The sequence below is a fragment of the Saccopteryx bilineata genome, chromosome 5, assembly GCF_036850765.1.
Source record: "Saccopteryx bilineata isolate mSacBil1 chromosome 5, mSacBil1_pri_phased_curated, whole genome shotgun sequence".
Classification (NCBI taxonomy): domain Eukaryota; kingdom Metazoa; phylum Chordata; class Mammalia; order Chiroptera; family Emballonuridae; genus Saccopteryx; species Saccopteryx bilineata.
The window spans coordinates 32,434,923-32,458,466 of NC_089494.1; the positions used below are offsets into that span (position 1 = coordinate 32,434,923).

At 44.7% G+C, this 23,544-nt stretch overlaps 1 protein-coding gene across 3 annotated transcripts in view; it reads left to right on the plus strand.

Moving 5' to 3' along the window:
* Positions 1-23,544, plus strand: part of KIAA2012 (KIAA2012 ortholog) — a 129,034-nt gene that overhangs the window by 68,840 nt on the left and 36,650 nt on the right. For all 3 annotated transcript variants that reach the window (XM_066232896.1, XM_066232897.1, XM_066232898.1), the window contains one exon: positions 18,307-18,444. In XM_066232896.1, the coding sequence (XP_066088993.1) occupies positions 18,307-18,444 (138 nt within the window). The remainder of the gene's footprint in view (positions 1-18,306; positions 18,445-23,544) is intronic.

Genomic DNA, 23,544 nt, shown 5'->3' on the forward strand with positions numbered 1-23,544 from the left:
TACTCCAATTCTCATTCCTAATGGGGAGGAAAAAATAGCTATCAAGAAAAAAAGAATACAAGGATACCTTAAAGAAAGAAAAATGCTTCATCTGGATGGGTTAGGAATACCTATTAATGATTCAAAGGCATGTGATCACAAGTATTTATAATTTTGTTCCTCCATCTGAAGCTCTGAGGCTGGGACTGTCTTCCAATTCTCTCTGGAGAGGAAACTGAGGGGAGTTCCTCCAGCCGCCCCTGCGCTGGGTGAACCCGCAGCAGGAACAGCACAGCTCGGGGCCCCTCAGGCCTCCGGCTGCGGAGTGACAGCCGCGGGAGCCAGGGGGCTGGATCTCTATTTCTCTTATCTCTGACTTCCTGCCACAGCCTGGCTTTCTCCTCTTCCCTCACACTCATTAAAAAACAATAATAATAAAGGTAGTTTTGTTTTCATCTGTGTGACTAGCTGGGTTCCGTGGAAGGACCTGAACTCGCACTGTTAGAAACCCCGGCCTGGGTCAGGCTCCTCTGGGGTAAAACACAGCTGAACCGTCCATGCCCGCTACTGAGGAAGCACAGAACCAATGTTTGCTTTTTTTTTTTTTTTTTTAAATATTCCCACTTTGAAGACTTTCTTTATAAGGGATCTAGAAGCTTTCCTTTTTTTAAGAGTCTGTAACTGCCCTGGCCGGTTGGCTCAGCGGTAGAGCGTCGGCCTGGCGTGCGGGGGACCCGGGTTTGATTCCCGGCCAGGGCACATAGGAGAAGCGCCCATTTGCTTCTCCACCCCCTACCCCTCCTTCCTCTCTGTCTCTCTCTTCCCCTCCTGCAGCCAAGGCTCCATTGGAGCAAAGATGGCCCGGGCGCTGGGGATGGCTCCTTGGCCTCTGCCCCAGGCGCTAGAGTGGCTCTGGTCACGACAGAGCTACGCCCCGGGGTGGGCAGAGCATCGCCCCCTGGTGGGCAGAGTGTCGCCCCTGGTGGGCATGCCGGGTGGATCCCGGTCGGGCGCATGCGGGAGTCTGTCTGACTGTCTCTCCCTGTTTCCAGCTTCGGAAAAATACAAAAAATACAAAAAAAAAAGAGTCTGTAACTATGGAAAATATTGTATATAATATGCTTTATTTTGATAATTCTACAGCCCCAAAGGCCTTACAAATACCTCACACACTCTAAATACACTCCAAATTCACACAGCCCCGTCGCTGCATTTCAGGAGAACATCACCTGCCAGGAAAGAGTGACTCAGTCGTGTCAAATTAAGTCCTACATTGAACTGGTAACCTTGCAGTCCGAAAGAGGAACACAGGACAGACGGAGGGCCTTAACCTGTGCCCCCCAGGCTGTGGCAAACCAGCTCGCTCTGAGAATTCACGTGCCTCCTTTGTAAATGGAGGCGGGTTCCTCTCGCCAGAACCAGTCGGTTTGTCCGAGTCACAGTAGTCTGCTTTCCTTTAGCAGTAGCCCCCAAAATGAAAGCCATTTTAAAAAATGCCTAGGGAGCCCCACCAGCCCCTAAACAGAGAAAATGGAGGTAGGGAGGGGAAAAGGAGGCATCTTCCTTGCCTCTCCCACCCCTTACTTCTTGAGGCTAATGGCCATTTATTAATCACTGACTTCAGTTTTAACTACTTCCTCAACCTATTCCATGTAAATGACCAGTTTCGAGTTTACTGTAGAGCATCTGGAAAGGATTTAGAAACAAATTTCTGCCCAGCAAATTTCAGTTACGTACCTTGACGGGCCACTGGCCAATCGGGTGGATTCCTTTCTCTGTCTCCTTCCCACTCTGCAGCAGGCTAGGATATCACACAAAATTGATCTTTATCAGCATCAGCAGTTTCTGTTCTTCCTTCCTTTCCGTTAATCCCCCACTGACTCACCCTCTCTCTCCTTTCATTGGGGTCTGACCATATTAGGAGTTCAGCCACATAAAATGCTTTCACTTGTTTTTTATCACTGTGCTAGCTGCGAGGGAAGAAGAAGACCCAAAGGTGTAATATTTTGGCATCGCCATGCTTTAAGGAGAAGTCACAGAGCTAGATTTGGAAAATAATTTCTGAGGGGTGGGTAAGAGAGAAAACCAGGACATGCTTTGCAGACGTGACCGGGTTCATGGATATACCCGGTTCCGGAGGCTGCCTCCGGACGCCCCCTACTGGTTGGATTTAAACACCTCTGCTGTGCGTTTCCTATCTGCGCTGTGGAAGGTGGCAGGAAGGTAGGGCTTCGGCCTCCAATACCCAAGATGGCAAATTATGGGACTAGCTCCCGAGACACCCCGTCCACACCTGGCCGAAATTCGGGGCCTCCGAGGTAAATCCATTAATAAAAATGAGAGTAGCAACTGACATCAAGCATTTCCTAAGAGTTGGAGGCGGGGTTTAAGTAGAGGATAGAAGGGGGGGGGGGGGACTACAAGGGGAAATGTGGAGATGAAAAGAGCAATGAAAAAAGGAAAAGAAGACAAGCAGACATATTTCAACTCCAAGCTCCCATTTCCCCTTTCAAATGAACTGCCTCCCCACTGTGAACAGAATCAAGTATTTATAAGGCATTTTTTGCATATTAATAGCTGCATATGGAGCATTGCCGGTTCTGAAGTCCTAAAGGTATGGTGCCCTTTTAAAATGCGGGTCCTTCAAACTCCTCACAGAATGTGATATTCTCCTTCACATTTACTTTCCTTTCTGCCTTGTGGCTCCTCCTAAGGCCTTTCATTTGATTAAGGGAAATTTGTTCCTGGGATACTGTCAGAGACCAGGTCCTGTTCTTACCTGGGTAGCTGACATCAATCGCGAGAGCTTTGCCTCTTCCCCAGGGCCTCTCTGAATAGAGGCTGCAGGTTGGGTGAGGTGACAAGCACCTAAAAAGAGTATTTAAATTGTAAATGAAAATTCTTGGAGGAAACATTAACATACCTATGCTGGGGGTGATGAAAGTAAAACTTTTTTTTAAGAAGTTTAAAAATAATTCCATTTACTAAAACAGCATTATTATTTACACTCCTTAAAGACCACATGCAATTTTAAAAGAAAAACATTGAGAACCAGTTAAAGAAATAAGCAAAAGACAATAATAGTGACAAAAAGCAAATGTGGACAGATAGTCCTCCCGAGCAGCAATTTAAATGCAAAATGAGGCAAAATGGAGATACAATTTTTTATTTAAGATGAGTGTCTCCTCTCACTTTTTAAAATGGTAACACCCAGTACTGCCAAGGTTTTGTTAAAACTTGCACACATCTGGTGGGTTGTAATTTGTTTCAATCCATTTGTAAAGCGAAAGGGCAATATGACTCGTGAAACATCAAAAAAATATTCATATCCATTTGCTGCGACCAGCTCAGCAATGGGTGTGCACGAAAGGAAGGCACTGCAGGACTTAAGAAGAAACACACAAGACACAACATAGAGAAAAGATGGGTACAGGGGACTCTCAGCCTCTAGGACTGACAACCTAGATCTCTGCAGCCTCATTATATTGTATTTATTGGTCTCCTTGCTCCTCAAGCAAATTTGCAGAGCCTGGGTCAGATTAGTCGACAATGGATTCAGGTGCAGAGAAAGATGACCAACCGATGCCCCCCAGGCATGTAGGAAAACGGCTATCGGGATCAGCTGCTTCCTATAAACCAGGGATCCCCAAACTTTTTTTTTTTTTTTCATTTTTCTGAAGCTGGAAACAGGGAGAGACAGGCAGACAGACTCCCGCATGCGCCCGACCGGGATCCACCCGGCACGCCCACCAGGGGCGAAGCTCTGCCCACCAGGGGGCGATGCTCTGCCCATCCTGGGCGTCGCCATGTTGCGACCAGAGCCACTCTAGCGCCTGAGGCAGAGGCCACAGAGCCATCCCCAGCGCCCGGGCCATCTTTGCTCCAATGGAGCCTTGGCTGCGGGAGGGGAAGAGAGAGACAGAGAGGAAAGTGCGGCGGAGGGATGGAGAAGCAAATGGGCGCTTCTCCTGTGTGCCCTGGCCGGGAATCGAACCGGGTCCTCCGCACGCTAGGCCGACGCTCTACCACTGAGCCAACCGGCCAGGGCTCCCCAAACTTTTTACACAGGGAGCCAGTTCACTGTCCCTCAGACCGTTGGAGGGCCAGACTATAAAAAAAACTATGAACAAATCCCTATGCACACTGCATAGGGATTTTAAAGTAAAAAAAACAAAATGAGAACAAATACAATATTTAAAATAAAGAACAAGTAAATTTAAATAAACAAACTGACCAGTATTTCAATGGGAACTATGGGCCTGCTTTTGGCTAATGAGATGGTCAATGTGCTTGTAAAGCCAGAAGCCAAGGCTACCATCACAGCAGCCTGGCCCATGCAGGTTCGCATTGGATTCAGACAGTCGGTAAAGAAACAACGGAGCCCAAAACTGGTGGGCCATCATCTTTAATCCTAGCTTGCACCCGGCGGGCAAGTAAAAACACACATTGGGCTCCAAAACCCACTCACATTCAGTACTCACAAAGCTACTGACTTATCCGAGTTTCCTAGAATCAAAGGTTTCTAGCTCACCAGACTTATTCACCTCTGTTTCCCATATCCTTCCTTCTTCCTGCACAAACTCTGCACAAACTGGCCTCTCACTCACTCAACACTCCGCCATCTTAGCTGCTTCTCCTGGCCTCCTCCACGTGGCCTCCCTCTGCTCTCTGCTCTGCTCTCTCCTCTAATGCTAATAATCCCAGGAACCGAGAGAGCAAGCACCTGTTCTGCCCCCATTTTATAGTGTAGAAATCAAAACCTTTAATCCAATATACAAAATAAGGAAGTCTCTGATACAAAGTCACTTATCTGAGGCATAATTGGATTGTACCACCCCACATCAAAAAGGGTGGGAAAGGCTTAGTCCTAAAACCAAGCCCCAGGCTACAAGGATCCTGCCTGCCCACAGCCCGCCCCCAACACACATTAATATCACCTGGGTGATGGCTTCCACATGGGCAGCGCCATCTTTAACAAAGTGAGCATAAAATATTTTATTTGCCCAACAGTGCTCCTCTCACTGACCACCAATGAAAGAGGCACCTGTTCAGGAAGTGCGGCGAGGGCCGGATAAATGGCCTCAGGGGGCCGCATGTGGTTCACTGGCTGTAGTTTGGGACCCTTGCTATAAACAATCATAGTATTGCTTGCCGGGGTAGGGTTCTGCCCTCGCAGGACTTGGCATTCCAAAGTCCGCACCAAGGACTTGTCTCAGGACAACAGTCTAATTCCTAGCCATTTTCCTACACCCATTGACCAGTGTTTCTGAATTCTGAGAATTTATCTTATGGAAATAATTCAGCAGAAAAGAAAGTGTGAAGATGTCTATTGCAGCATTATCTATAATAGAGAAAATTTGGAAACAGCCTCAATAGTCCAACATCAGGGAGATGATAAGTTAATTGTGATATATCCCTTCGGGAGGGGGTTAATTCAGGTATTTAAAAAATGATATTTGTTCAGACTAGAAATTGTAATTTACTACTAATGGTATAACAGAGGGTTTCTCAGCCTCAACACCACTGACATTGGGGGCCAGATATTCTTTGTTGTGCAGAGTTTTCCTGTGCATTGTGGGTTATTGAGCAGCATCCCTAGCCTCTGCCCACTAAACACCCGTAACATACCCTACCCACCTTTAAAAGTGGAAAATCAAAGTGATGTCAACTATGACTGCTGCAGTATATATATATATATATATATATATATATATATATATATATATGGCAGGGGTAGGGAAAAACTTGCAAATAATGCATGCAAAAAAATGTAGTCATGCTCATTTGAAATTAGGGATGTGTTGAGTTTTTTTTTATTTTGTCTTCCTAGTTTTCTTTCCTTCCTCCTTTCCCTTCCCTTCCCCCCCCTCCTCCCTTCCCTTCTCCTCCCCCTCCCCCACCCCCCCTTCCCTTCCCAAAATTCTCCCTGTAAGAAGAAAAAATAGATCATGAGGATACCTCGTCTTAAGTCTGGCTTTAATCAATTTAGAGGGTCACAGAAAACATTTTAAACAAGGGTCAACACCATAGCACCATTATTTTTTAGCCACTGTTAGTTAAGGTTATTTAACATTAATTAGATTTTTATTAGATTATTGGATAGGACTATCAGAATTTTCCTTTTAAGGATCTCATCCTTTTCAGCATTCCATCCCTCTGATCCTAAACCATAGGGAACAATGATGAACTTGCCTTTTTTCTGAAAAGTTTGGATTTCAAAGTATGAAACTCTATTGTCCATTCAGATCCATCTGTAATGCTGTGACAAGAGGAACCCTGAGCCCACTGGTTTGTAGAGGTATCAGGGCAGAGAGGTTTTCAGTAAAGAATATCAAAGAACAAGCCCTGGCCGGTTGGCTCAGTGGTAGAGCATCGGCCTGGCATGCAGGAGTTCGGGGTTGGATTCCCGGCCAGGGAACACAGGAGAGGCGCCCATCTGCTTCTCCACCCCTCCCCCTCTCCTTCCTCTCTGTCTCTCCCCCTCCCGCAGCCAAGGCTCCATTGGAGCAAAGTTGGCCCAGGCACTGAGGATGGCTCTATGGCCTCTGCCTCAGGCACTAGAATGGCTCTGGTTGCAACAGAGCAATGACCCAGATGGGCGGAACATCACCCCCTGGTGGGCATGCCAGGTGGATCCCTGTCAGGCGTATGTGGGAGTCTGTTTGACTGCCTCCCCGTTTCCAACTTCAGAAAAATACAAAAAAAAAAAAAAATCAAAGAACATGCTCAAACCCTAATTATATTTCCCAAGAATTGTTGCATCTCTGTTTAAAATAAGAAAGAAACCATGTCACGTTTTCACATTGCCAGTTTTCTCTCTGTTAGGGAAGGCAAACATCCTTTCTCACATGCTTTATCTTAGGTTTCATTTTATTTCTTTGTAAGGATTGGAACTTTGGTAGCGTCCTAAAAATCCTGTTAGACTGGATTTATGTCCCTTTTTCCCCATTTCACAAAGCCACTTCTATTTCGACCCAGGTTATCTCTTGACCTCAGGTTTTATGAGTTTACAACAGTATAAATTCATATTTGATCTTATGTTTCCTAAATTTACCTCTTTCAGATTTCAAAGAGTAGCCTGTAATTCTAGCACACTGGAATTTAGGTTGAATAAACCTGTGTTTACCCCATCTGTTTCCTTGTGGGTTTCACAGATGGTGTTCATATCGCCTTTCAGCCTTCTTCCTTCAGGACAAAGAAAAAACATACACACACCTGTAGACACACTAAGTTTTTGTACAAAGGTACAAAGATAACCTTTTGTTTCAGTATCCTGAGCTATACCTGACCTTCAGCTGAATTTTTTACTGTTATCTAAAGGAACAAGCTATTACTCTTTAAAGACGTACTTTTTTCTAAACTGCCCAGTCACCTTTGTAGCCCATGTGTTTAGGATTTAGCACAGTTCCTGGCACATGGTAGCTATAGTAGGGGGAGGTGTAGGATATAATGATATGAACGTTCAGCTGACATTTCTCTAATAATCACACAATCTCCAGATACTTCCTGCTGTTGGTTGCTGCAATTTGGTATTTCACTCTCTGGAAACACTTTGGGTTGTGTGCAGATTGAAGATGTCATTAGGCATCCTTCTTGGAGCGCTTTTTGAGGCTGATAAGATTGGGCCTAGTGCTGATCCTTAGAATTAACTGTCTGTGTTTGCCCATTTAGAGAAGGATGCTTTACTCTCCACCCTGACGTATTTCTCATTACTGACGGTCTGGCACAGCCTTTTCCCGGATCCCAGGATCCTTCCCTCTCCCTCCCCCTTCCTCTCCCCCTGGTTTTAAAAATAGCGTTGGTTGTAAATGCATAGGTTTTTTTTGAAGATCTAAGAAAACTTCATCTTTTGGGTTAACCTTACCCACAGGATTACTTTGTCAGCCTAAACACTTCATTGACAATTTAAGGATAATTTACAGAGAGGGTTTTGTTTTTAATTATAAAACGAAGGCTTTTATTTGTTGAGTATTTACTTAGACTATTATTTATTTCAGTAAGTCTGTGTTTATTGATTTGTTAGCTGCTAGTTCCAACCAGACATATAATATGTGCCTAGTTAATTTTTTATTTTCTTTCTTTGCATTTTAATTATAGAAAATTGCAAATACATGCAAAAGTAGAGAGAACAGTATAATGAATCTCCATGTACCTATCATAAGCTTCAACAGTTACCTCCCCATTGTCTTCAGAGAGGCTTTTTAAAGCAGTGGTAGTCAACTGGCCCCTACTGCCCACTAGGGGGTGTTCCAGCTTTCATGGTGGGTGGTAGCGGAGCAACCAAAGGATAAATAAAAAGATAGATTTAACTCTAGTAAGTTGTTGTCTAAAGATTTATTCTGCCAAACTTAGCAAAAATCCGACATAAAGTACTTGGTAAGTTATTATTATTATATGCTTTAACTTGCTGTAACTCTGCTTTATAAATTTTATAAAGTAAAGTTACTTCCCTACTTTATAAGTCACCATTACTGTGGAACCGGTGGGCGGTTAGAAAATTTTACTACTAACAGAGCTACAAAAGTGGGCGGTAGGTATAAAAAGGTTGATACCCCTGTTTTAAAGGGTAATAACAGCCAATACTTTAAAGAATAACTATGTGAAGACTTTAGGATTATTTCCCTTAACCTTTACATCATTCCTATAAGGTAGATACAGTTATTATCCCCATTTTTGCCTATGAGGAAACAGAGGTCCTGACAGACAGAGCCCATTCAACACATGGCCTGCACTAAAAAAAAATGGCCTACTGGTTTGGGAAACCCATAAAGCTTCATTGAGACCCCAGCTTCTCCTGCTCTGCCCCTATAGTTGCAGGCAGGTTATTTAACCACTCTGAGGCTCAATTTCCTCATCTGTAAAGGATAATAATATTTCCCTCATGGAGTCATGACAAGGATTAGATGAAACAACATATGAAAAGGGATTAGCACAATGCCTGTCACTATGCAGTCCCAATAAAATATAATAACAATTATTCTATTTCCCCACCCTCTGACTTGAAAGCCATTATAAAACAGAACTCGGAGCTTGTATACAAACAATCTAAGAGTTCAGAGTTGGAAAAAGAGAAGCTTGAAGGCAGGACTACAAGCCAATCTATCAATTGTTTCCTCTAAGCCAGGGGTCCCCAAACTACGGCCCCGCAGGCCACATGCTGCCCCCTGAGGCCATTTATCCGGCCCCCGCCGCACTTCTGGAAGGGGCGCCCCTTTCATTGGTGGTCAGTGAGAGGAGCATAGTTCCCATTGAAATACTGGTCAGTTTGTTGATTTAAATTTACTTGTTCTTTATTTTAAATATTGTATTTGTTCCCATTTTGTTTTTTTACTTTAAAATAAGATATGTGCAGTGTGCATAAGGATTTGTTCATAGTTTTTTTTTTATAGTCCAGCCCTCCAATGGTCTGAGGGACAGTGAACTGGCCCCCTGTGTAAAAAGTTTGGGGACCCCTGCTCTAAGCCCTACCTCCAACCCCAATATCCTCCAAGCTGTCTGGAATTTTGTTTCACTGCTTACAATTCTACCTGTTAGAGCAGTGGTGGGATTCAGCTTGTTCGCACTGGTTCAGTAGAACCGGTACCTAATTTTTTGTTGAGTTCGGTGAACCAGTTGTTAAAATGGCACTTGTAATCAGGGTTTTCTCTAAGGTGGGCCCCTGGGCAGCCAACCAATGTGGAAATCACAAATTGACCATTCCTTACTCTTTTTAATGTTCATCTGCACAACAATGTATTCTAAGTGCCCATAGTAAAGTTCATCCGTCCACAGGTGAAAAAAATTGCAAGTAAGGACACTAATCAAGAAGCAATATGGAAATATGTTAAATACCAGTTTCATTGTTTTTTGTCAGGTATTATTTAGTATTTTTCATTAATATCTTAAAACCCTTTCTTATAACAATCTAGTTTTGTATATCTCTTTTATTGTTCTTTTTTTTTTAGTTATTTATTGATTTTTTAAATTAATTTTAATGGGGTAACATTGATAAATCAGGGTACATATGTTCAGAGAAAACAGCTCTAGGTTATTTTGCCATTTGCTTATGCTTTTATTGTTCTTATTTAAGTATTAAAAGATGTAATAATAAAGTACCTTTCAGTATATCAGTTTTTTGAACCAGCGACCTCAATATATCAGTTTTTTATACTTAAAACAGTCATTGGCCCTAGCCAGTTGACTCAGCAGTAGAGCCTCAGCCCGGCATGTGGAGATCCGGGTTCGATTCCTGGCCAGAGCACACAGGAGAAGCACCCATCTGCTTCTCCACCCCTCCCCCTCTCCTTTCTCTCTATCTCTCTCTTCCCCTCCCACAGCCAAGGCTCCATTGGAGCAAAGTTGGCCCGGGCACTGAGGATGGCTCCATGGCCTGCACCTCGGATGCTAGAATGGCTCCAGCGGCAACAGAGCAACGCCCCAAAGGGGCTGAGTATAAAGTGGCATGCCTATAGTGGGCATGCCGGGTGGATCCCAGTTGGGCACATGCGGGAGTCTGTCCAACTGCCTCCCAGCTTCTAACTTTGGAAAAATACCAAAAAAACAAAAAACAGTTATTAGGGCAGAGACCCGGTTGTTAAATTACTTGAATCCCACCACTGTATTAGAGATTCCTTTGGGTTTCTCATATCTCACTGTAAACCTTTTTTGAAATCGTTTTCCTTCCTGAACCTAAAGGAGCAAGCTACAGGCCAGAGGGAGAGGGGAGACCAGAAATCTTGGAGCTGGAAGTAGTTTTTCCAGCAGGATGCCAGGCCCCACAGCACATGGCTGCTGAGGAGGACTTCCAGGTGGAGGCCAGCAGGGCCCCGTGGACGGGAAGAAGGCAGGAAGGAAAGGGAGAGGACTCCTTTCTTGCTCTTCTTTCAGCCTCTGCTGTCCCACATTACCAGGGCTAGTTCAACTACTGAGTCCAACTAAATTATGGAGTAGATAAGCTTTTACGGGCCAATGTGGGAATCAAAACACCATGGGTAACATTTCTTTTTCTAGTGAAAATCAACTGATTTTAAATGACCTTTTTATAGTGTAATCAGCTTACAAATTGAGATTCCCTATCTCTCGGTTGTCAAATTGGAAAAGTCACATCAGAGCCAACATAACAAGGAAGTTCCACAATTTGGGGTTAAAGTAAAGTTTGGGGTTAGAATGAACTGGGGACTTGTTCAGATTTCCCACCCTGCACCCAGCACCTCCCATCTCCCCATCTAAGATAGGATGCATCATCTCTCAAATACAGGCAGGCTTCCAGCCTAAATACAGCCAGACGCCCCCTCACAGAAAAAGCTAGTTTCTACCTCCCCTGGGGCAGAAGAGATCACTATTTTGGCTTAAAATGTCTCTCCTCCAGCTCCTGCTAAGCCAGATAAACAATGATTCTGTTGTATCAACAAAGCACTTAATTAAACCTAGAATAATATCAATTAGAATTCACAGATAAGGCAGTTCCAGATTGTAAAAACCCTGGAATTAAAGTGTCCTGGGTTTCATTATTTAAAGACTCCTTGAGAACAGTGAGGTAGGGAAACTGAGGCACAGAAAACTGAATGACTTGGCAAAAGTCACCAAATGAGTCAGTCCCTCACAAAAGCCAAGACTGGATGGAGAGTACAGTGTTCCTTTTCCTAGTCTAATGTTTACTAGCTATTATGCTAATTTACTAAATAAACACTCGGGAGAATGTAAAATCTCCTTCCATAAAGTTGAGGCATAAAGAAGTGGATGAAGACCAAAATTTGTGGCAGGGAGAAACAAAAAAGCTCTTTTCTGGCTTCCAAATAAACCATATCTTCACCAGACCTCCCTGTGCTGCCCTCCTAAAACTGTCCACTCAGTACTTCACCTGCACCAAATTGCCTTTAGAAGGTAAATAGACCAGGATGTCAGGTGGCCAGGAAGCGTGTGATGAACCCAGGTGACCGGCACAGGAACCACTGGGCAGACTTGTGCTGGTGGAACCGCACTGTGGTTGGGTACCTTTTGCTCCTAATAAAGAAGCCGTGCAGACAGTCCACGTTGTTGAATCGAGAGCCCCGTGTTCCATCTGGCCTCCTGAAAACTAGAGGCTTCCTGCTTCTCCGGGAAACCTAGACAGAGACAAAGTCTCAGAGTGGGACCAGGGGATGACCAGGGTGGCCAGCCTCGCACCAGCTGGGTCCCCTCCAAGTTGACAGAATAGGAGAAGCCCCAGTCCACTCAGATGCCTCCAAGCAGCTCGGTCATAGGGAGCCCAGCAGAGGTCCGTGCCCCCCTCAGCCCCACCTGTGTCCCCATTCCCACTGCCCACTTGTAGTACCACAGGCTGCCATGGGCAAGAAATACCAGCCTGAGAAAGCCAAGCACCGGGAAGCTTGCCTGGCCCTTCAGCCCATAGCTCCTGGCCCCACTGGCTCTTTCCAGTATTTGGTCCATACACACAGCAGGGGATGTGGCCAGGGGGGAGCTCAGAATCTCAGGTCTCCTCCCCACCCCTGCCCCAACACCCAGTAACTAACTACATCTCTCAGATCTATCCATCCTCTCTGGGATTCAGACCCCCACCCCCACACACCCAGGGAAGTGATGGGACAGACTCTCAGCCAAGTAGGGGGCCTAGTGGTACAAAGGAAGGACTAACTCTTTTCCTTTTGTTTGCTCACAGGAGGGGGACAAATGCCCTGTGTTCACAGAGGTTTGATGTGACAACTTGATAGACCACATAGGCTTTCAGCAAAGGCCTCCTGCCCCTGCTCTCCAAGCACTAAGATAATGGCGGGGTGTGTGCCCCAGCACATTTCAGATCTTGGCTACAAGATCTGTTTTCTTTCTGTTTTCTTCCTCGGGCTCTCAGCTTGCCCACAGGTTCCCACAGACTCCTGGCTCTCAAGCAGAATGAAGTTGTGAGCTGCGTGGGAGGCAGACAGCGAGAGTGTTGCAGCCTCCTTAATGAGGGACAATAGCTTTTCTTGGGGCCATGAAGCTGCAGCTACAGAGATGGGGAACCCCAATTAGAAAGGAGTGAGAGAAGTAAAGGGGAGGGCCTGAGGGGCGCCTGTAGGACAGATCCGTATCTTTGGTGGCTCTGTGGGATCCGTGGGTGAAGATCTAGCTGGTTGGGTTTAGATCTCCTTTCCTTCTTAAGGTAAGGTATCCCAGTGACTGTAGAGCCAACCCATGCTAGTGACCTTGCAAAATACACCAAGTTGAAAGGAGGAACAGTTGCTGGGGAGAAGCATTTCTCCTTGAGTTTGTAGCTCAGATACAATCCAAGAGTAAGAAAGAAAACAATATTTAATTTAACAATGTCCTCTGCAAGTTTGGCTACATTATATATATGTGTGTGTGTCTGTGTGCATATGGATATTTGTACACAGCTGATAGCTCTCTTTTGTTCTGGCTTTCAACTGAATCACATTATGTTTACAGCAAGATAATACTCCTGGATTTTCCGTGGCTCAATCTGTCAGAGTATAAGATTAGCTCTTGAATTCATTAACAGTCATCTCCCTTTAAATGTCAGATAACGTTTTAAATGCCAAGAACTTACGCAACACCTTCTGTGCAATTCAAATCAGCTTTACCAAATTAACTCATTAATCTTTATTGTTTCATTTACCGAAGAAAAAGTCTTCCAGGTGTGTTTAGCAGAACATAAAAATATTGAAGTATTTATGGGACATTAATACAGATGAAGGAATGGGTTTTGATTTTCTGCTAAACGTTTCACCCTCCCATCAGTCTTATGATAATTCCCACAAAAGCATGCACAGAAAAGAAACAAAAAAGCTCCGGGCATCTCTGCTTTCTTCTCCTTCCCCCATCTTGATTCCCTTCTGTCTAACTTTGTGTTTTCTTCTCCCTTTTGCACTGTTAGAGACCTTGACTTCTGTTCACTACTTTTTCTGCAGTCTTTGCTCTCAAAATAGCCCAAGAGCTGCAGGTGTCAGTTATGAGGACTCAGAAGACAGGGGGGGGGGGGGGTTGCCTCACGTGGTCAGGGATGGGGCCAAGAAGGCTGGGGCAGAACAGGCCTCAAGATCAGGAAGTCTACTTTCCTTTTCAAAGGATTCCTGCCTGGTTTTACCTCTGAATAGTCAGATACACTGACTGCTAGATATAGATCTTTACAGGACTGGCTCCTTATTGTCACCCAGCTCTCTGCTCAAATGTCAGCTCCTCAGAGAGGTCTTTCCTGGTCATCCGATGGCAAGGCCCACACTGTCCCCATCCTATCGTCATTTCATTGTCTTCATAGATTTGTCGATAACTAAAATCACCACCTAAAAAATTATTTATGTGTTTGTCTGTCTGACACATACAATATACAGGCAGTCCCTAGGTTACAGACAAGATAGGTTCTGTACGTTGAAAATGTTTAAGTATTTATAGGCACAGAAAGGTAAAAATAAATACAATGTTAAGACAAACATCTCTCTAAGTTGCATTTAATAGGTAAATGTGGCCCTGGCCGGTTGGCTCAGTGGTAGAGCGTCGGCCTGGCGTGTGGAAGTCCCGGGTTCGATTCCCGGCCAGGGCACACAGGAGAAGCACCCATCTGCTTCTCCACCCCTCCCCCTCTCCTTCCTCTCTGTCTCTCTCTTCCCCTCCCGCAGCCAAGGCTCCATTGGAGCAAAAGATGGCCCGGGCGCTGGGGATGGCTCCTTGGCCTCTGCCCCAGGCGCTAGAGTGGCTCTGGTCGCGACCGGGTGGATCCCAGTGGGGCGCATGTGGGAGTCTGTCTGACTGCCTCCCGTTTCCAGCTTCAGAAAAATAAAAAAAAAAAAAAAAAAAAAAGAAAAATAGGTAAATGTGCCTGTTCCAACTTACATATAAATTCAACTTAACAAATCTATAGAACCTATCTCATTCATAACCCAGGGACTGCCTATAACTCAATAAATACCCGTTTGATGAGTAAATTAAAAACCACCCCAAACGCATGGCCTTCTTTCCTGGTTTCAACTATCTTTTTCTTCTCTTCTCACTACCTCTCAGAATCATCTTTATATTATATATTTCATCTTTTGTTTTCTCCCATCTCCCAAACCCCCTTTTACTATCATTTATTTGTTAGAACCCTTGAACATAATGAGCAAAAACAGTATTTCACATTCCAGTAACTATAAAACCTTCACTGAATACATTCCGTTAAGCTAGAATTGATGGCCCCTAAACATTGGAGAGATGAGCTATACAGTCAAGAGAATTGTTTCATCAAAAGATTTATAGGTCAAGTGATTTGGCAGGGCTTTTCTCAAAATCTCACAACTCCCCACTCTTCAATATGAACCCCACATAAGGAGTTAAAGTAATCCATCCATTGGAACTGATCTTGGCTATACCTTTTGTCCTCTAGCCTAACACATAATTGTCTCTTGGAGGTAATGGAGAAATTTCTTTTAAGTCAATACTGTCTGATTTCTATTATTCCGCCCAGTGATTCCTGTGTGATTTTGGAAACCAGAAAGCTTGAAATGCTTTGTCTGATTCTAGCTTGGATGAAATGCTTTCATTTGATCTAGAAATGGGGAGGGGCTGTCTCACCCTGTGAAGCTAATCAGATATATTGCTTAGATGACAAAATATATATATATGTATAACTGGATATGTATTTGTCCAGAAAACTCTTTATCTTTCGCCACATTTCAAAACAAAGGAAAAGGCTGTGGATGTTCATTGAAATGATGGCTGCTTGCAGAGACCCACCAAACTGTTAATTCATCATTAATACTTGAAAGTAATAGAAATGTTATGGGAGGGAGTGTTTACGACAGCCAGAGAGACAGACATCCTAGAGTTAGTCTCCTCAAAAATATGGAAATGATCAAATCCACACCCAGGGTGATCTCATGGCACACTAATGTATGTGACCCCAGCTAATTAGCCCTGAAAAATAACTTTCCTTTTGGGGAATGAGGAGCCAGAGCTACATGACGACAGGCCTGTGCAGGTCAGCATATACTTCCTGTGAAGGGGTCTTCATTGGCCTTCTGCATTTGAACTGAGTTGAACCATGACATGTAGCTTGTCCCCAGTGCAATTGTTATTCTTTTGTTCAGAAAATATGTATCAAGGGTGTATGCATTTCCAGACCCTGTACCAGGCACTGCTGTTACATGGGAACAGAACAGTCTGGTTCCTTCATGAAGCTCACAGTCGCCTGGGAAGGATAGGTAGCTACACAAGCATGAGCATCATTGTGGACAATGGTGAGTAGTGCTCAGTGTCCTGGGATGTCATGGGGAGCAGAGATGAACCAGATCTGAAGGATGAAGAGGAATTAGAAGGGAGGAGTGTATTCCCAGGGGAAGGAAAGGCACATTGATAGTCTTATCCAGGAACTGAAAGGTCAGTGTTGATAGTAGCCCTTTAAACTTGCTGTTTCCACAGTGAGGTAAACACTTCCCTCAGAAAGCCCCACAGAACCTTCCTTCACCTTCTGCAAAGCTCAAACATTGCTCTCTTATGGGACCCTCGTTGGCAACCCTGCTTAAAACTGCAGCCTCCACCACCATTCCCAAATACTCCTCCCTTCGCTCTCTGTTTTATTTTTCTCTGTATCACAAATCACCCTCAGACATAACTTATGTTCCACTTGCTTATTATCTCCTCCCTCTCAGTGGAATGTATGTGCAATTTTCATGAGTGTGGAGACTTCTGTCTGCTTCTTGCATTGCTGTATCTGTTCTGCCAGGCACAGAAAAGGCACTCAATAAATATTTGTTGAATGACTAAATGAGGCAGGAGAGATAGTCCAGGGCCAGACAGGAGAGGGTCTTGTAAACCTTTTAAGCACGTTGGCCTTCACCCTGAGGGGAAGGGCCTCTGAAGGTTTTGAGCAGAGGAGTGATGTCCAGTTTGCACCCTGGAACGATCACCCATGTTGCAGTATGGGGTATGGGCTGGAAAGCAACTTCAGATCCAACTTTGTAGCGCTCTGAAACATGATACCCCAGGGCCTACTGGAGTCCTCTAACAGCCCATTCTTCCTTCCCTCTCTGAGGTATGTGTTCACATCACACTTCCTAACACAGCAAACACATTTTAAGTTTGGAAATAAACTAGAACCTTACTATAACTTTATTTGCTGCAAGAAAGATTTGATAACTATTCATGGATGCTATAGCAGTATCAAAAATGTCATTAAAAAAGGAATCATGGAGGCCCTGGCCGGTTGGCTCAGCGGTAGAGCGTCGGCCTGGCGTGTGGGGGACCCGGGTTTGATTCCCGTCCAGGGCACATAGGAGAAGTGCCCATTTGCTTCTCCACCCCCACCCCCTCCTTCCTCTCTGTCTCTCTCTTCCCCTCCCGCAGCCAAGGCTCCATTGGAGCAAAGATGGCCCGGGCGCTGGGGATGGCTCCTTGGCCTCTGCCCCAGGCACTAGAGTAGCTTTGGTCGCAGCAGAGTGACGCCCCGGAGGGGCAGAGCATCGCCCCCTGGTGGGCAGAGCGTCGCCCCTGGTGGGCGTGCCGGGTGGATCCCGGTCGGGCGCATGCGGGAGTCTGTCTGACTGTCTCTCCCCGTTTCCAGCTTCAGAAAAATACAAAAATACAAAAAAAAAAAAAAAAGGAATCATGGAGCCCTGGCCAGTTTGCTCAGTGGTAGAGCATCGGTCCAACGTGTGGATGTCCCGGGTTCAATTCCCGGCCAGGGCACACAGAAGAAGCACCCCATTTGCTTCTCCACACTTCCCCCTCTCCTTTCTCTCTATCTCTCTCTCTTTCCCTCCCACAGCCAAGGCTCCATTGGAGCAAAGTTGGCCCTGGCGCTGAGGATGGCTCCATGGCCTCCGCCTCAGGCACTAGAATGGCTCTGGTTGCAACAGAGCAACACCCCAGATGGGCAGAGCATCGCCACCTAGTGGACATGCTGGGTGGATCCTGGTCAAGCGTATGCGTCAGTCTGTCTCTCTGCCTCCCCACTTCTCACTTCAGGAAAAAAAAAAGGGGAATCATGGGAAGATGGTGGTTTCAGCTATGCCACATACCAACTGTGTGGCTTTGGGCAAGTTACTTAACCTCCTGGAGCCTCCGGTTCATCTGTGAAATGGGAATAATAATACCTGCCTCACAGAGTTGTTGTGAGGACTAAATAAAGTGATGACAACCCTGGAACATAGGTGATTTTCTCCACTCTCCCATTACACCAGCGCCAGGCATGAATTAATAACCAGTCTCCGATTCTTCTGTGTACACATGGGTCCCCTGTGTCTTCTATGGTAAAAATAGGTGTTACTATTAGTGTTCCAATGATGAAAAATCACTTTCTATAAATATTTGGGGATTTGGACGAGCTGTGGTCGCACTGTATATCATTCCTATCAAAGGTGGGCTTTCTGCTTCTCTTCACAGGGAGCCCAGCAGTCCTTGGAGGCAGCAGTTCAGAAGACAGGAGAGCCTCAAAGTTGTATAAATAAAGGAATGATATGTTCAAACAGAAAAGAATTTTACACGCGCAAGCTGCACATCGACATGACGCCGTTCCTGAAGGTGATCGCACACTGAGAAGACGAGGGGTTTTATAGGCACATACACAGTCATTCCAGTTAATACACTTCTGCATGGTACAAAAACAGCTTCAGAAGTCCCTCAGTGTTCCTGCTTTATCAGAAGGGACAGAAAATAGGCAGTTTGTAGTAGATGCAGGAAGGACAAATTAGGACAATAATCACAGCCAGCTGTCGAGGACAAACCAGTTGGGTGTCTGGTTTGGATGGTGGGGGATAGGGAACAGAGAGGAGAAAGGATAAGCCTGAACTTGAACTACCTTATAAAACAGGCAAATATAATCCATTTTATCTTAACAGTAGCTCAAATCATTGTTGCTGTTTTGCCACTGTAACTTGGTAGAGCTGATATTCCTACTACAGAGAACTACACACGTATTTAGAAATCAACTGCAAATCCTCTTCCGGATGTCTGATCTTGCTTTCCATTCTCCCAAGCTCTGCTTCCTATCTAGTTAAGGGTTGAGAGTTCCTGTTGTGGGGGTGCGTTTGTCCATCTTCGCAATACTCCTTGCCCCACCTAACACAGCAACTGGCATGTGGGAGGTGATTAATAAATGCCCATAAATTGATCCCCTTTTTCATCCTACAGCTCTCTGGTTTAAGGTCCTCTTCCTACCCATTCTTTGCCTGCCTCAGAGCTGAATGAACTAGAAATAAATGGTGATGGAGTAAAAGAAAGTGATCAGGAACAAAGCAAGGCTTGGCATGGAAAGATCTCAGATCCTTCATCATACCCTCAAGGACAAAATCCCAGCCCTTTGATAAGAAGTGACTAGGAAAAACAGAAACAGAGAAAAAACCAGATACTTTGTGGCTTTTAGCCAGTGCTGTAAACTGGCAGGGGATTCAGAGACCATAAGGTTCACCCTCCTCACCTCAGCTAGTCCAGAGTTCTCATGTTACATTTTCTCTGGGTGACTCAAGTCTCAGCTCAGCAAGGTGGGGCTTTGTTTAAGAGTAATGTATTTATATTTGCCCCAGATCTCTACTCAGCATGTCTGGGCTCTGCTTTCCTCTGTTTCCTCTTAGATAGGCTCTTCCCTTATGATGGCAAGATGACCATTGCTTCTCTTTTCTAGATCATTCTAGAACTGCATCTCATTGACCCAACTTGGTCCACACACCCATACCCAAATGAATCACCATGGCCATGAGAATGGAATACACTGATTGGCCCAGCCTGGAGCCACAGGGACTAGAGTGAAAAGGGAAGAAGTGCCTTTAAAAAGAAAACAGTCTTAAAATCTGAATAAGAGAGAATGATTCTAGACAACAAAAAGTATTTGCTCCAAGCATTCAAAATTATTGCCTTGATTATTACTTATTATATTAGTTTAGTATAGCGACTATAACAAAGTATCATAAATTGAGTGGCTTAAATAACAGAAATTTATTTTCTCGCAATTCCGGAGGCTAGAAGTTCAAGATCAAGGTGTCGGCAGGTTTGATTTCTTCTGAGGCCTTTCTCATTGGCTTATAGATAGTTTTCTTCTCCATGAATCTTCACACTATTTTCCTTTGTGTGTGTCTGTGTTCTAATCTCTTCTTAGAAGGACACCAGTCATATTGAATTAGGGCACGATCTGATTACCTCGTTTTACCTCTTTAATAACCCTATCTCCAAATGCGGTGACATTCTGAGGTACTGAGGTTGAACTTCAACATATGAATTTTGGAGGAACAAAATTCAGCCCCAAATATTTATATTAATGAAACTAGCCTTTTTTCTTTGCAACAATTTAGTTCTTCCCTTAGGGCTTGAAGAATTGTGGTTGGTACTTTCTGGGATGAGGTGTCGTCATCATTGTCACTGTTCACTTATTCAACCTACAGTGAGCATCTACCACCTACTATGTGTCTGCACTTTCTGGGCATTCGGGATACATCGTCAGCAAACAAAGAGATCCTTATCCTGCTCCAGGCAATGTATATAATATGTTAAAAGGCGATAGTTGCTATGGAAGTGAGATAAGGATATATTTATGGAGCATGTAGAAACCGCAGAATTCAGAGTATGGAATTTTACAATAATTTTTTGTATATTTAGTGTCCATAAGGCTTTTATGTTGTATTTTTGTTCAAGTTTGGCACCATGTTATTATTACACACTATATCAGGGGTCTCAAACTCGCGGCCCGTGGGCCACATGCGGCCCAGATTGTGCTGTTGTACTGATTTTTTTTTTGTTTTCAACTGCAGTGAGAAAAGTGTTGCGTAATAGTTGCCTTTTGTAGACCTAGTGCGGCCCGCCGAATGGCTGTGATCTTGCTCTGCGGCCCACATGCTGAGTTGAGTTTGAGACCCCTGCACTATATTATATATACATATCATACACTATATACATATAATACACACATTATACACTATATTATAGAGAAAAAGTCATTGTCATTCTTAAGGCTCACTTTCCAATCCACCCTTGTCCAGACTCACAGAAATTATAATTTAGCCTGCTTCTACAGGGGACTCACAGAGCACAGACTAGACCAGTCCTTGCCCAAAAGATGATAGCCTTTCTTGGGAATGTTCAGTGTTAATAACGCTCCATAGGTAGACCTTCTTGTTGACATGGTAGCTCCAGGGTTCTTAGGGATAGACTTGTAGAAAGACACAAATTGCAAGGTTGTATAGAAAAGAATAGTGAGTTCAAACAGAGAAAGACACACAGGCTGTCCTCAGCATCTGGAGCTATAGAAACCAACTCATTCTATACCAGCGGTTCTCAACCTGTGGGTCGCGACCCCAGCGGGGATCAAACGACCAAAACACAGGGGTCGCCTAAAGCCATCGGAAAATACATATTTATTATACAATATATTTTTAAATAAAATATGTATTTCCCGATGGCTTTAGGCGACCCCTGTGTTTTGGTCATTCGACACCCCCCCCCCCCCCGCCGGGGTCGCGACCCACAGGTTGAGAACCGCTGTTCTATACATTTCATTCCTGCATTTCCTGTCCATCCACAGGGTACTTCGTTCCTTTTGCCTGGTGCATGCAGGAAGCTCATTTCAGGACAAAAGATGAGATAAAAATACTGAGGCAGAAAAGGGGCATGAAAAGAGATGCAAATAATCACAATTACAACATCACTGACCAGGCTCTGTTGTAAGTTTTACATACAAGAACTCACTTAATTCACAAAATGAATCTAAGAGGTAAATAGCACTATCTCATTTTACAGATGAGAAGACACAAATGTCATGTAGTTGATAAATAACAGACACAAGATTTGAAGTCAGGCAGCCCAGCTCCAGAGCCCATGTTTTCAACCATCTGTTATAAAGCTTCACTGCAGATCCCAACTGAGTCCTACCCAATCAGAAGCTCTGCTCACCATGTTAGCTAAGCAACCAGCACAGCTTCTTCTAGAAAATTCCATCCCTGAGTACTCATCCAGTCTGCTGATGGAAGATTTTCTGACCCTACAGGACTCTGCCCTTCCTCCCACTCCCACCTGCATTCTGTGGGGCCAATGTAAAGCTTTCTCTCCCAGTGATCATTCAGTTCCCCTCAGATAACATATACTGAGCATCCTCTGTAAATCAGACACTGTGTTAGGCACAGACAGAGAAGGCAGAGATGGGCCGTCTCCATTTTTTACCTCCCTAGGAGCCTATAATCTAAGAGGGAGATAAACAGAGAAACAAATGCTATCAGTACAATGTTGTAGCAGAGGCAGGCCCAGGTTGCTATGAGAGAGTTTCGTGCATTTCTTAGTTACTACATGTGGACTCCTCAAATTTAAGAACCTCCTTATAGAATTGAAGACAATACTTTCAGCCCATTTTATAAAATAATCTTATCAGGCTTAGATTTGGGGAAACGTGATTGATCCAGAGTACATCTGGGTTCACAGAAATATTGAACCATGTTTTTAAAAATTTATTTTCAAAAAAGAAATGGAAATTGATGAATAAATTAAGATAGGGATTTTTCCCCCCAAGAACTTTAATAAATTATTAGGGTTAGGTAGTGGAGAAGAAAATAGCAATAATGCCAATGAAGGCCCTGGCCAGTTGGCTCAGCGGTAGAGCGTCGGCCTAGCATGTGGAGGACCCGGGTTTGATTCCTGGCCAGGGCACACAGGAGAAGCACCCATTTGCTTCTCCACCCCTCCGCGGCGCTTTCCTCTCTGTCTCTCTCTTCCCCTCCCGCAGCCAAGGCTCCATTGGAGCAAAGATGGCCCGGGCGCTGGGGATGGCTCTGTGGCCTCTGCCTCAGGCGCTAGAGTGGCTCTGGTCGCAACATGGCGACGCCCAGGATGGGCAGAGCATCGCCCCCTGGTGGGCAGAGCGTCGCCCCATGGTGGGCGTGCCGGGTGGATCCCGGTCGGGCGCATGCGGGAGTCTGTCTGACTGTCTCTCCCTGTTTCCAGCTTCAGAAAAAAAAAAAAAAAATGCCAATGAATGCCAGCTACAGAATTGAATATGCTCATACTCGACATGGACCTCCAGGGGCAGGCAGGTTATAGCCAGATGTGAAGAACTGGGAAAGTTCCACCTTACCTTCATCACACAGACAGTTGCCACGTGGTGCCCTCAAACACGAGGTAGAAATCAGGCGTGAGACTTTGGGCAGCACTCCCCACCCCCACCCCTTTCAGTTTGGGGCCAGCCCGAGGTTTTACTTATGTAGGCAGAGGGTGACTGTCACTGCCACTGAGTCCTGTGGCCATGTAGGGGAGGGACAGCATGGATTTCAGTGAGTGGAAGTAACAGGGAAATAATGTGTGGCTTAAGACATTGTTCAGAGATGGAATGGGCCCTTCAGGAAAGAAGTTCAGGTGCCTAGAGTCCTTTAAACATGCTTTCTTGGCCACTGGCAGGAGAGCTATAGGAGGATCACAAGCTGGTTTCAAAATGCAAAGATTCCAGGGCACTTGAATAATATTTCCAGGGGGAAAAATTTAGCGTATTGGGTCTATTACATTTCCAAGAGAAAGTAGCCCAGGATTAAGTAGACTATTATCAATACTGAAGCCCAGGATTGACTGAGTCACCTTGTAATGCTTCTGGGATTTACTTCCTCTTTAGGCGACAATAGAGGTAATAATAGTGGGATGTCCATATGTGCCTCT